We start from the raw sequence: 15,140 nt of genomic DNA, 5'->3' as shown, positions 1-15,140 counted from the left end.
AAACCCCCATCTAACCCTGTAGGCACCTAAATTCCTGCCTCTTGGCTTGCACACTACCATCTAAGTTCTGATGCCTAGATGCCCAGCTATCACCTAAGCTCTAGAGGGATCCTCAAACTAGGTGTTAGTCTGCCTATCTCGCCTGTTAACTTGAGCGGGGGAGATGCCCAGCTTGCTGGCTTCTGTGAATCTCATTCTTAGGATCCTAACTTTCCCCATGCATTGTATAGAGAGCCTGGGTGCCTAACGCAGGGCTGTGGATACCACTAGGTTACAGGGTATCTGGGTGTTAGGTGTCGGAATGTTGAGTTGAAGTTCCCATTTTGGATCTAGCCCTAAGAGCTTGTCTACACACACTTTCTGTACTGCTTTAACTATGTCAGTTTGAAAACCCTAAATGTATGGGAATAAGCTATACCAGTATAGGCACCTTTATACTGGTAAACTGCATCCACACTGGGGGCTGTACTAGTTAAAGTATTCTGGTTTAAAAAAAAAAAATCACTCATCTAACCAAAATAGTTACATTGGTACATAAACTGTGGATCTTACGTCTGCTCTATCCACATGAGCATATAGCTGTACCCTTGTGGAGCCCCCATTGACTTCAGTGCTGCAAGCAGAGATCTGCTGGTGCATAGCTCATATCTGGATTGAAACCTAAGTGGAAGCAATAGAGCCAGAAAAAGGGGAAATCATTCTTGGTTTCCACATATTACTTTAACTAGTCTGTTGCTTCTTCATCTGTATTCAGTGATTATTCATTCCATAGAAGTTACTGTGATTTTTTTTTTTTCCCCCAGTAAGTGAATTATGGTATCTCTGAATGAATTAAACAAGCGGGAATAGGTTGTTCATAAAAGCGAGAGCAATTATTTACTTACAGCTCTCTTTGTAATTTGCAATGTTGTTGAAGAAAATGATAGAAATAAAGAAAAGTATCTCACTTTAATGAACATTTGACAAGTTGTATATTTGAGGGGAAAAGGCCTAATTATGGCAGTAGCTTTTAAAACTGCTTTTATATAGTGGGTTAAAATGTAAATGAGAGACTTTAAACCTATTTCTATTTTATTATTTTTGGAATGCAGTGAGGAACTTTTTTTTTTTATGATTGCATATGAGTGTTCCTTTAGTGCCCTCTGCTGGATATGTGGCAGACAGTCTTTCGTTAGAAAATAGCAAGCATAATCTAACAGACAACTTTGCAATTATTTTTGTAGTTTGTTTTAAAAAAAACTTTTTTTTCCTGTTTGTGACATACATTTGTGCTTTAATGATTCATTTTTCATTGAAAATGATTGATTGATAGATTACATAGAATTTACTGTGTTTTATCAATTTGTTATAGTCTCATAGACTTTAAGGTCAGAAGGGGCCATTGTAATCATCTAGTCTGACTTCCTGCACATTGCAGGCCAGAGAATCTCACTCACCCACTCCTGTAATAGACCCCTAACCTCTGGCTGAGTTATGGAAGTCCTCAAATCATGACTTAAAGACTTCAAGTTACAGAGAGTTCACAATTTACATTAGTTTAAACCTGCAAGTGACCCAGGCCCCAACCATGCTGCAGAGGAAGGTGAATCTCGCCTCCCCACAGGGTCTCTGCCAATCTGACCCAGAGGAAAATTCCTTCCTGACCCCAGACATGGCGATCAGTTAGACCCTGAGCATTTGGGCAAGACCCACCAGGCAGATACGTAGGAAAATTCTCTGTAGTAACTCAGAGCCCTCCTTATCTAGTGTCCCGTCTCTGGCCGTTGGGGATTTTTGCTACTGGTAATCACCAATGGGCCACATGCCATTGTAGGCAGTCCCATTATACCATCCCCTCCATAAACTTATCAGGTTCAGTCTTGAAGCTAGTTAGGTATTTTGTCCCCACTGTTCCAGAACTTCACTCCTCTGATGGTTAGAAGCTTTTGCCTAATTTCGAGCCTAAACTTGTTGATGGCCAGTTTATATCCGTTTGTTCTTGTGTTCACATTGCCTCTTAACTTAAATAACTCCTCTCCCTCTTTGGTATTTGTCTCTCTGATGAATTTATAGAGTAATCATATCTCTCCTCAGTCTTCTTTTGGTTAGGCTAAACAAACCAAGCTCTTTGAGTCTCCTGTCATGAGGTAGGTTTTCCATTCCTTGGATCATCCTAGTAGCCCTTCTCCGTACTGATTCCAGTTTAAATCCATCTTTCTGAAACATGGGACACCAGAACTGCACACAGTATTCAGAGGTCTCACCAGTGCCTTGTGTAATGGTACTAACACTTCCCTTTCTCTACTGGAAATACTCCTTCTGATGCATTAGCCTTTTTCACGGCCGTATCACATTGGCAGCTCATAGTCATCCTGCGATCAACCAATACGCCCAAGTCTTTCTCCTCCTCTATCGCTTCCCACTGATAAATCCCCAGCTTACAGCAAAAATTCTTGTTGGTGGTCCGTAAATATATGACTTTGCACTATTAAATTTCATCCCATGTCTATTACTCCAGTTTACAAGGTCATCCAGATCTTCTTGTATGATATTCCGGTCCTCCTCTGTATTAACAATACCTTCCAACTTTGTGTCATCTGCAAATTTTATTAGTGCACTATCATTTTGTGTGCCAAGGTCAGTAATAAAAACGTTAAATAAGATTGGTCCAAGGACTGATGCCTGAAGAACTGCACTAGTAACCTGCCTGACAATTCACCTTTCAATATGACCTGTGGTAGTTGTCACTTTAACCAGTTCGTCCTCCACCTTTCAGTTCTCATATTAATCCCCATCTTCTCCAATTTAACTAATTTCCCATGTGGAATTGTAGCAAATGCCTTAATGAAATCCAAGTTGATTAGATCTACTGCATTTCCTTTGTCTAAAAAATCAGTTATCTTCTCAAAGGAAATCAGGTTGGTCTGGCACAATCTACCTTTTAAAACCATGTGGTATTTTATCCCAATTACTATTCATCTCTATGTCCTTAACTACTTTCTCTTTCAAAATTTGTTCCCAGACCTTGCATACAATTGAAGTCAGACTAACAGGCCTGGATCCTTTTTTTTTTTTTCTCTTTCTTAAAAATAGGAAGTATATTAGCAATTTTCCAGTCATTTTTAGGACCCTATCTTGAAATGAGTTCTGTGTGGTGGATCTTTGCATCTACCTGGAGCCCTACTGAAGTCAAGTGCATGAAGTGGCCACCAAAAATTGAAATAGAAAACTTGGCTGATCCTCATTTCTATTCTAAAATTTCTGGGTATCTTGAGACACACTGTGATCGCATGCCTGGGATAGGCCACGCTGAAAATGCTACATTTAGGGAAGACTGCAAGAAATAGGGAAGACAGTCCCCCAAACTGATGATTTATTGTATAATTAGATTCACCAATCCAGTAACAATCTAGCTTCTGCAGTACCACACTGAACCAGAAGCCAAAAACAGTCCCTTTTAGGCATTCCAGCCCTTGGTTCCCATCCAGGCAACCCAATCTAATATAGTGATAGGTTATTGAAAATCTGTTTCACCATATGTGAGATTCTTTCTAATCCCAAGGGATCAGACACATTTCCCCAGGTCAATATATATTTCAGATCTTACTCAAATAGCACACTGTCAGCCAATCCTCCATCAGCTAACTAAAGATTTATTAATAGAAGAAAAGAGTTTTATAAAGGGTTAAGGAACAATATACATAAAAGTGATTTGCAAAGTCCTTATATCAGGTTTATAGGAGTGATGGAATAAACTGCTGGTTTGGAAAAGTCTCTGTGGAATCACCCAAACAGATTGGGGGTCATCATTCCTCGTTTAAAGATTCCTTGTTAGAAATCCAATCCAGAGCAATGAAGCAGAAAATGAAGACAAAATGGAGATGTTTCAGGTGCCCTTTTATATCCTCTGCCATGTGCATGGAAATTTACTGTCCCAAACAAAGCCCACAGCCCATGTGCATTGACAGATATTGTCCCAAGATGGAGTCCAGGGTCACATGAGTATGGAAAATTACTGGGAGAAAATGGAGTCTCAGGTCACATATCCTTAGGGTGACCAGACGTCCCGATTTTATCGGGACCGTCCCGATATTTCCTTGTTTGTCCCGCGTCCCGACCGACATGCGGTCGGGACAACCGGACAAACAAGGAAATGCCCCGGAGCCTAGAGCCCGGAAGTGCTCGCACCCCCCCCCTGCCCCGACTCCGCCCCCTCCTCCCCCGATTGGCTCCCTCCCCGAATCCCCGCCTCTTCCCCGGGCTCACCATTCCCCCTCCCTCCGCAAGCGCTGGAGGGAGGCCCGGGAGACGCAGGGGAAGCGTGGGGCCGGGGTGAGTAAGAGTCCGGCCTGGCCCCGAACAGGCAGGACTCAGTTGGGTGGTAGGGCGAGGAGGGGGACGGCCCGCGGGGCCAGGCGGCGGCTGTTGTTGTCCCCCAGGGCAGCGGGACTCGGGAGCAGCCGCTGCTGCAGCTCCCACTGCCGCGGGGGGAGGAAGCGGCCATGGCGCTCGGCGGCTGCAGCTCCCACTGCCGCGGGGGGAGGAAGCGGCCATGGCACTCCGGGGCTGCGGCGCCTCCGAACCCCCCGAGCCGGGGCCTGCTGCGGGGACCCAGTAGCGCGCACGCTGGGCCCAGCCCCTGGCCAGTCGCGTCTGGGCTGCTGCCCAGCTGGTGCTATCCCCCGGCGGCCCCGGGGCGGAGGCATCGGCAGCCCAGCCCCGTTCGTTCCCCTGCGGGACGGGGGGGCTGGGGCCTGCTGCCCCCACTCCGGGGCCGCCGCGCGATAGCACCAGCTGGGCAGCAGCCCAGACGCAACGGGCCAGGGGCTGGACCCAGCGTGCGCGCTGCTGGGTCCCCGCAGCAGGCCCCGGCTCGGGAGGTTCGGGGGCGCCAGAGCTGCAGCCGCGGAGTGCCATGGCTGCTTCCTCCCCCGCGGCAGTGGGAGCTGCAGCAGCGGCTGCTCCCGAGTCCCGCTGCCCGGGGGTGAGAACAGCCGCCGCCTGGCCCCGCGGGCCGCCCCCCTCCTCGCCCTACCACCCAACTGAGTCCTGCCTGCAAGGGACCAGGCCGGACTCTCACTACCCCGGCCCCGCGCTTCCCCTGAGTCTCCCGGGCCTCCCTCCAGCGCTTGCGGAGGAAGGGTTTTTTTTTTTTTTTTTGGCCCCGCTTCCCCCCCCGCCCCCCCCCCCGCCCACCCCCCCCTCCTCCCATCCTTGTCTTTGGTGATCTGGTCACCCTACATATCCTCATCACATGACCTTACATGCTTTGCTGACTCATAAGGGCGGCCATTGGTCTCTGGGTGTTCTGAGGCATCCGCAGGAAGGGCTGTCTGGATAGGATGAGTTTCTTCAATGGGCCATTATGCAAGCTGAGTGTCTTTGATGGGTCATCAACACATAGCTGTCTAGCCTTGATGTAAATCCTGTCTCGGGGGTGTTGCCCAGGAATACATCATATGCATAAGGTACAAGTACATAGCCAATATTCCTAACTTCAGTACAAAGATGATACATGCATATAAACCAGATAAACATACTTAGCAAATCATAACTTTTCCATTGATACCTTACATGACATATGGTACTTTGTACAAGATTTGTTGTAATTGTGGTAGCAATAATAATACCAAATGGTCATTCTTATACATAGCATCGCACACGCATTAGGCAAATTAATTATACCAGGGATCTATTTGGTCCAAAAAGTTTTTCTGGAATTGTGCCTTTTATTTCCGTTTCGACTTAGCAGTGTTTGGTCTGGAAAGGAGATTTCTTGGGAAATAAACAGCAGTCTGTGAATAAAGTCTTGTGCTGTGTACAGGTGCTAAAAAACTGGGTGGGAATGCTGTTTGACAAACAGTCGTTGTGGGAAATGTGTATTTACTCTTCTTGTATGAGAAACAGAATTGTCAGTTCATAAATTTCAGGATATTTGTTTTTTACACAAAACAATGGTGAATCCCCAATATTTCATGTGTTGGAGGCTGCCAAATCATAATTAGCTGAACTAACTATGACAGGTTTCAGAGTAGCAGCCGTATTAGTCTGTATCCACAAAAAGAACAGGAGTACTTGTGGCACTTTAGAGACTAACAAATTTATTTGAGCATAAGCTTTCGTAGGCTACAGCCCACTTCTTCGGATGCATAGAATGGAACATATATTGAGGAAATATATACAGAGAGCGTGAAAAGGTGGGAGTTGTCTTACCAACTCTGAGAGGCCAATTAAGTAAGAGGAAAAAAACTTTTGAAGTGATAATCAAGATAGCCTAGTACAGCCAGTTTGATAAGAAGTGAGAGAGTACTTACATGGGGAGATAGATTCAATGTTTGTAATGGCTCAGCCATTCCCAGTCTCTATTTAAGCCTAAATTGATTGTATCTAATTTGCATATCAATTCAAGCTCAGAAGTTTCTCCTTGGAGTCTGTTTTTGAAGCTTTTTTGTTGCAACCCCCCGACCTGAAGCAAATACTCACCAGCAACCACACATCACTGAACAAAAACACTGACCCAGGAACCTATCTTTGCAACAAAGCCCGATGCCAACTCTGCCCACATATCTATTCAAGTGACATCATCATAAGACCTAATCACATCAGCCATGCCATCAGGGGCTCGTTCACCTGCACATCTACCAATGTGATATATGCCATCATGTGCCAGCAATGCCCCTCTGCCATGTACATTGGCCAAACTGGACAGTCTCTACGCAAAAGAATTAACGGACACAAATCTGACATCAGGAATCATAACATTCAAAAACCAGTAGGAGAACACTTTAACCTGTCTGGTCATTCAATGACAGACCTGCAGGTGGCAATTTTGCAACAAAAAAGCTTCAAAAACAGACTCCAACGAGAAACTGCTGAGCTTGAATTGATATGCAAATTAGATACAATCAATTTAGGCTTAAATAGAGACTGGGAATGGCTGAGCCATTACAAACATTGAATCTATCTCCCCATGTAAGTACTCTGACACTTCTTATCAAACTGGCTGTACTAGGCTATCTTGATTATCACTTCAAAAGTTTTTTTTTCCTCTTACTTAATTGGCCTCTCAGAGTTGGTAAGACAACTACCACCTTTTCACGCTCTCTGTATATGTATATATATCTCCTCAAAATATGTTCCCTTCTGAGCATCTGAAGAAGTGGGCTGTAGCCCACGAAAGTTTATGCTCAAATAAATTTGTTAGTCTCTAAGGTGCCACAAGTACTCCTGTTCTTTGAACTAACTATGGGTCTCTTATAAGGTGTCCCATGACTTGGCCATTAGATGCTGAGACTCCTCAAGAAGTATGGGCTGTAAATGGAAATATCCATCCAGCTTTCATGATTTTTTTTTTTTTTTTTTTTTTTTTTTTTTTAAATCTGACCTAATTACATGGACTTCTACGTATCCTATCAAATAGATTACCATGCATTGGCTTGGCAGGCTTGATACCTTGTGGGTGGTCCTGAAGGAAACTTTCTGAGGGGTGCCTTGCAACCCTTATCTTGTCTTTCTAGAAGCCCTAGATCATCAGGTGAGCTAAGTTACTGAAGTTCCCATGTTGTCCTTCACTAGTGATTCATTGTGAATCAAAGTACAACTCTCAGCAACTGTTGCTGCATTCTGAAGCCTCAATGAACTTGTTTAAACAAAAAGTTTACCAATCCACTGGTAGAAGGGTTGTTTTTTTGTAGGGTGGATTTGATTTATATCAAATTGATTTAAATCATGATCACTAGTCAGGAAGACTAAATAATTAGTCTTCTAAATAATTTCTTCTCATCTTGGATACATTTGCAGCGTTGTCTGTGACCAAGCTACATACTAGACATTTGGAATTTTTTTCACAGTTTTTTTATAGCTTTTACTGCTACTTCTTGTAAGTATTCTGCTGTGTGTGCATTTCCTGATGTATCAATTGTTTCTGTAAGGAAGACATTCCCTTCTTCTGTTGTCACACAAGCACATATAACAGGATCATTGTGGACATTGCTCCACCCCTCAAGACTCAGGTTAACAATTTCACCCTCTAGACCTTTTGCACACTGCTCAATTTCTCTTTCTTACACTTTATCCAGCAATTTGCCTGCAACAGTTGCTCTGTTGGGTGGACTGTATCCTGGTCTTAATGACTGAACCATATTAATGAAGGGAGGATTCTCAATCATACAGAAAGGAGAGTTTGTTGTATAACCAAACCGGGTAATTTTTTCATCAATTACCTCTTTTTGTAATCTGCTGGTTCTTATCACAAATTTATCTGTGGTGGTTTCTGGATGATGGAGATTATTTTTTCTTTTTGGTACAGGTGGCTATGTGACATACATGATGTGACTGAAACACTATCATTGGCAGATAATTCTGAAACTATAGAAAATGATGGTGATCTTGAAGGTGGATAGTCTTCAGAATCCTGTATGTTGAGGATGGATTCTCCTAAACAAAATAAGTCAATGTAGTTATTACCATACTGCTTATTTAGTATTACTGATTGCATTCACTGACACTCAGTACTACCTACCTCATAGAACTGGAAGGGACCCTGAAAGGTCATTGAGTCCAGCCCCCTGCCTTCACTAGCAGGATTAAGTACTGTCTTGCCCCAGATCCTTAAGTGGCCCCCTCAAGAATTGAACTCTCAACCCTGGGTTTGGCAGGCTAATGCTCAAACCACTGAGCTATCCCTCCCCCCTTTAAAGGTGAAATTGTAAAAGGAAGATCTACCTATTTCAGCTATTAATTTTTTTATCATAACCATCTAAAATGATAGTCCCATAGAGTATATTTTTTGCTCAAACATGAGAATTCAAGAATAGTCCAGAAGGAAGACAGGCAGTACTTAAGAAAGAAGTATGAAATAAAAAAGTTTACCAACCTGAAGATCCTGCATGTTCAGACATGTTCCTTTCATCATCTTCAACGCAGCTTCCTCCTGAGAAGGAACACTTCTCATTATGTTGTTTCATTCGGGCAACCAGGCCTTGCATTTCTTTGTTGCACTGTTTGCATTTTGCATGCTTGCCTGTCTTACCCACAGGTAGAGGAACTTAATTAAAATAGTCCCAAATTGGGTCTCTTTTACCACCTGCTGCCATTATAGATTTTCCCGTCTAGTGAGAGAATGGTATGGTAAATCTCAAATCAATGACGGTTACACTCAGAAAGACCTCAAGACTTCTGAAATATGCTGCTCAAGACTTCTGGAATATGCTTTTCGACTGCCCGTCCCTCCCTTCTCATATTTATCTCCAGACTTCTTCTCCTTGTCCTGATCTATTCCACCCACAACAATCTTCTATTCATTTAACTTCTTGAAACTTTGCACTTTTAGAGAGAGGTAAGGGATTGACTCTGTGTACACAAATTTGCAGAGGGACAGTAGAGTTAAGGTCTGTTATTTCTCACCTCTATATATGATTTATTTATTTAAAAACATTTTTGCTGTTAATAAGCATGTTATCTCTGGAGACACAAATCCACAGTTTGAGAACTTCAAAACTAAGCATCTCTGATGGTATCTTCTAGACTGAGCACTGAGTCCCATTGGGTAGATAGAAAGATTAACCTAAATCTATACAGAAGCCCCTGGAACGCCATAAGATTGGGTCCCTAACTAGTTCCATGAACTATTGGAACTCATTTACAAAACTTTTCTTAAACATTACATGAATATATTGTCTCATACGATAGAATTAGAATTTATAATCCCTATTCCATGATGAGAGATCTTTGAGCTATAATTTTAATTAAGATAAGATTTTTTTCCTCAAAGCATTTTATCAAAAAAAAATTCAATTTTAAATACAAAAAATCAGATTTTTTTTAAATCATTGATTTTTTTATCCACCATGGTGTGTTGTTGTTTTTTTTTTTTTTTGGAAGCATTTTTTCATTTAAAAACTAAATTTTACAAGGAAATAGTGACTAAAAGCAGAATTGAGAGTCAGGATTCCTGGATTCTATCTCCAGCTCTTCCAAGTAACTGTGTGATCTTGGGTAAGTCTCTGTACATAGGCTCAGTCATCAAAATGAGTATAATAGTACTTACCTGTCTCTGATTTCCAGTTTGCAGTTTACATCCATCTTTCCACAGTGTGCACAGGGACTTGCTAATAACGCCTTAGGTTATCTAATTTACTTTTCATTATGTATATTGTTTGTTTACTTTTTTAGTGTCTCAGTTTGTATAAGGAAACTAGACTCACCAGTTTGACATTTTTGTAAAAGCAAGTTACTCTTTCTAGTTCTCTTGCACTAGCACAGTGTTGCATGGAAATGCTGGTAGATGTTAAGCAAATCTTCCTAACTCACTGTTGCAGGTATCTCATTAACTGTACTGTAGGTGTAAGGGAAAGTGAAAAGATTTGCTCTCTGGAGAGGATGAAAGGGTCCAGGATCTGGACTGAACTGTCTTTGGGGAGGAATGCTAGCATTGGGGAGAAGACTTGTGGTGGAATTTATTTGATTGTGAATTTCTTTGTAAATAAGACAAAATTCCTGGGCAGATGTAAATGTTGACCCTATGCACAGTTTGTGGATTTTCTTATGGATAGGGTTGACAACTTTCTACTCGCACAAAACCGAATACCCTTGCCCACCCATCCTCTGAAGCCCTGCCCCTTCTCCATTGCTCCACCCCACTCACTTCATTTCTTCCTCCCTCTGTTGCTCGCTCTCCCCACCCTCACTCGCTCTCTCATTTTCACCAGGCTGGCTCAGAGGGTTGGGGTTTAGGAGGGAGTGAGGGCTCTGGCTGCAGGCTCTGGGGTGGGGCCAGATATGAGGAGTACAGGGTGCGGGAGAGGGCTCCGGGCTGAGGCAAGGGGGTGGAGTTTGGGTGGGGATGGCTCCGGCTGGGAGTGCAGGCTCTGGTGTGGGGCCGGGGATGAAGGATTTGGGGTGCAGGGGGGTCTTCTGGCTGGTGGGGAGCTGAGGGGTTCGGAGTATGAGTCGGGGCTCTGAGCTGAGGCAGGGTGTTGGGGTGTGGGAGCGGGTATGGGTTCTGGGCTAGGGTTATGGGTTCTGGGGTGGGGCCAGAAATGAGGTGTCCAGGGTGCGGGAGGGGGCTCCGGGCTGGGACAGGGGGCTGAGGCTCAGGGGTGAGGGATTTGGGGTGCAGGAAGTGGATCAGGGCTGGGGTAGGGGGCTGGGATGCGGGGGGATGAGGAATCTGGTTGGGAGTGCGGGCTCTGGGGTGGGGTGAGGATGAGGGGTTTTGGGTGTAGAAGGGGGCTCCGGGCTGCCACCGAGGGAGTATCAGGGCTGGGGCAAGGGGCTGGGGCACGGGAGGGAGTCAGAGGTGCAGGCACTGGGCGTCACTTACCTCAGGCAGCTCCCGGAAGCAGCAGAATGTCCCTCCTCTGGCTCTTACATGAAGGCACAGCCAGGCAGCCCTGTATGCTGCCCCATCCACAGGCACCATCCCTGCAGCTCCCATTGGCCGCCGTTCCCAGCGAATCGGAGCTGGGAACCGGCGCTTTGGGTGGGGGCAGTGCATGGAGGCCTCTGGCCCCTACGCCTAGGAGCCGGAGTGGGGACATGCCACTGCTTCAGAGAGCCACTTGGAGCCAAGGCAGGCAGGGACCCTGCCTTAGCCCCACTGTGCCACCAACTGGATTTTTACCGGCCTGGTCAGCACACTAACCAGGATCCCTTTTCGACCGGGCATTCCGGTCAAAAGCTGGACATTTGGAAACCCTACTTATGGAGTACATTTGGAAAGCTACTTACAGTACTCTAGAGTTCATTCCAGCTTTAGGTCTTCAACAGGATTAGGCACCAGCTTCAGAACTTTCTGTTTTTTCTGTGTTCTCCAAGGAACCTGTAATATGCAAATATGAAGTAGTCAAAAAAATTTCCCTCACTCCTAGGAGCTTCTGTAAAATACTTGTTAATATTTCAATTTCTTCTGACAATCCTAAATATTCTGAATCCAGAAAAAGTCAAAAAAAATATTTTGTCTTACCTTTCCAAAATCACTAACAGTGAATACAGTTGTGTGACTTCCTGTGTGGTTAGATTAAAACCTAGTCCTCCGACAGTCTCTTTTTTTCTCTTGATTGCACTAGGTGTGAAGAAGGAAATTTGAGACCAGCTAGTGGTAGAAGGAGTTTTTGACAGTTGTGCTGAACTTGAGGCCACAAAATAGTTGTAGGATTTGTTCCTTCACTGAACTCAATCATCCACCCACGTGAAAGACCCCAGTAGTGGTAGAAAACAATATAGTTAAGGTTGCAAATCAGTTTCCATTATACCAAGACTTCAGTCATTTATTTTCTAAAATATTCACCCATTCAGCTGAAATTTTCCAAGCTTGGTCTCTGCCTAAATGTCAATGATTATTTTGTTTTGTTTTTATTTAATGATGATTTTGAGAGAGAATTTTTCAGGTCTTTCTTTCTTTCTTTTCTTTCTTCAATTATTTGAGTCACACAAGGGTTTAAAATATACATAAAATTCACACTGCTTCTTCCTCCCTGATATATATCATTGTTCCTTTTAAAGGTCAATTTCGCCCCCCCGACAAGCTACATAAATTTGAAAGTAGAAATTTGGTATGGACATAGTTCATAATGAGTTGTATGTGCCTTGCTAAATATCGGGCGGGAAATTTATTAGAAATAAAGTTGTGATCGTTTGAAATTGTACTCGGGCACAAGTGCAATAGAAAATCCCATTAACACTTGAACTATGACATTCAGCATAGATGTGCTGCACATGTGTGTACAGGTTCAATTGCAAAGTGAGATAACTAATCAAAATGGGTTTTAAACAGCCAGGATACTTGCTAAACAAGTTATCCACGTCCTCTTCTCCTCACTAAAGCCTGGGGGAATGATCATAGGACAAGGACCCAAGCCCTAATAATACTTTACAATTAGATAGCATTTTAGAAATATTATATAGGCTTCAGAACATCCTGAGGCAAAGAAGTTGTGATTTGTCGGTAATCGCATAGCAGTTTATTTATAGCATCTTGATTAGCACCAAAATCTCTTTTCTGCGGTCCCAGACGTTAACCATAGTCCCTCCCAAACAAATAGTACTGTCTTAACTATCTCATCACTGAAATGAAGATTGTACATTCTATACTGCAAATCTCTGTCTGGACTGTATTATATTGTGTTCAATTGGCAGTTTCTTAGTAATACAGAATGTTGAGCTTTCAGTCTTATCTGCTCATTATTTGACTTCTGAATGCCTCATTTCTCAATATTAATATTGCATTAGTAATAGATTTTTTGTATGGAACACAGTAATTAAATAGAAAAATAATTTATCAGTACTGGGTGTGTGTGTGTGGGGGGGGGTTAGTTGTTTTTGGTGAATCTGGCTAAATTCCATTCTTTTGATATCTGTGCATATATTTTTTTTAAATAAACATGTAGCAGGGATAAAAACCAAAATAGCCTAACAGCAGGGAGTGTGGATTCCTAGTATAATAAAAGTGTTTACCTAAAGAATCCTACACCTTGAAAATCCTTTTTAAAATCATAGTCCTATTTAAGTTAATATCTGTCTTTTGGGAATGTAAATATTTTTCATATTTTTAGGCAGCTACTGTGAGAGTGAAGAAATTGGAAGAAAATATTGAGGCAGAGAGAGCAGCACATCTGGAATCCAAATTTAATTCTGAAATTATCCAGGTAAACCAGTGTCAAATATTTGTGGAATTTCCACAGTTTATGATGGAGCAGCTAGTAGATCTGTAAGGCCCCAATCCTGAAAAGATTTATGCCTGTGTTTAAATTTATATATGTGAGTAGTCCCAATTCAGTAGGACTATGTACACTGGCAGCCTATGGAAAAGTTTTTGCAGAAACAAGGCCTAAATGTGTACTAGTTATTGCATGACTGTAGGGGAAATTTTAAAAAAATTGTGGCAAAACTGTCAAAAGGAAATGTCCTACTATTAAAACATTCCTTTACTGTTAAAATACCCAATAATTATATTTTTGCCAGGATTGCTGATGGAACTGAGTGAAGCACATATGCAGCTGTTTCATGGGAGCAACAAACTATGTAACTCAGTCGGTAGTTCTCTCAAACTACTGTTTAAATATGATTTTCAGTGAGCAGATTTGAACTTCAAACAAAATGGTAGTACAGTATTGGCAGATAATAAGCGTGAGCAAGTTTGCTACATATTCGTCAAAATTCAAATTTTATATTATACTCAGCTTGCTCTAGATGGTCTTTCAAATAAATAGTTAATCACAGTTTACTTTAAAGAACAAACAAGGAAACTTAAAAAGGTGCTGAACTCATTTTCAAAATTTATGCTTTTCATTATTTGTGCTCTTTTTGCATTCTGACTAACTAGTGTCATTTTGTAGCCCATTTTATTTTCTTGTTCTTGTACCCTCTAGTTCTCACTGGAAACACTTTTTTAAATGACCATTACACTAAAATAAAAAAGAATAAAGAAAAAATATATTAAATTTTCCTCCTTTACAAAATATAACTGAATTGGGAGGGCAAATTTAAGACTGGTAAGATTTTCTATTAGTAGTTGATGCACACGGAGTTGTCACATTTCTGCTCTCCATTGTATGGAACTCTAATCTTCACAATTAATCCTGTGCTTTGTTTTAATGGAACTGGTTTCATGTACAAAAAATAGAAAACCTCTGACAAACCTTACCAGTGTACTTAATTTAATTAATAAAATCTAAATTCCACCGAAGTATAGTAGTCTGAGTAAAAGCACCTTATATCTTTTTATTTTTCTCTGCTCTTTATGGTAGGTATTCATAACCCTTTGTGTGCTCAGTGCTCCCTCACTCACACACAGACACAGCAAAAGAGAACACTGCTGAAGATTAATGATAGCTTTCCCTAACTTGCTTTAATTGCTTTCTTATCATTTGGTAGTTAAGGATTCGAGACCTTGAAGGAGCTTTGCAGGTAGAAAAAGCCAGCCAAGCAGAAGCTCTTTCTGATTTGGAAATGATCAAGAAAGAGTTCAAAGAGGTGGAAAATGCATATGAGAGAGAGAAACGTAATGCCCAAGAGAGCTTGGAAAAACTCAATATGTAAGTTTATTTATCTACTAAATGTATTGTAAGCCAGCAGTAACAATGTGTGTAGTATTATAATTTACATCCTTCTTAGGTTGCAGTCACTAGAAGATGACATGATCACACACACTTGAACAGGCC

General features: G+C 42.3%; 1 protein-coding gene across 5 annotated transcripts in view; it reads left to right on the top strand.

Annotated features, from left to right (window-relative positions):
• CCDC171 (coiled-coil domain containing 171) overlaps window positions 1-15,140 on the top strand; it is a 260,589-nt gene that overhangs the window by 40,176 nt on the left and 205,273 nt on the right. For all 5 annotated transcript variants that reach the window (XM_034774120.1, XM_034774118.1, XM_034774119.1 and 2 more), the window contains 2 exons: window positions 13,533-13,625; window positions 14,854-15,014. In XM_034774120.1, coding sequence (XP_034630011.1) covers window positions 13,533-13,625; window positions 14,854-15,014 — 254 coding nt within the window. The remainder of the gene's footprint in view (window positions 1-13,532; window positions 13,626-14,853; window positions 15,015-15,140) is intronic.

The sequence above is a fragment of the Trachemys scripta genome, chromosome 6 (assembly GCF_013100865.1).
Source record: "Trachemys scripta elegans isolate TJP31775 chromosome 6, CAS_Tse_1.0, whole genome shotgun sequence".
NCBI lineage: Eukaryota > Metazoa > Chordata > Testudines > Emydidae > Trachemys > Trachemys scripta.
Note: the sequence above shows the minus strand (reverse complement) of the source record. Positions and strands in the feature narration are given on the sequence as shown.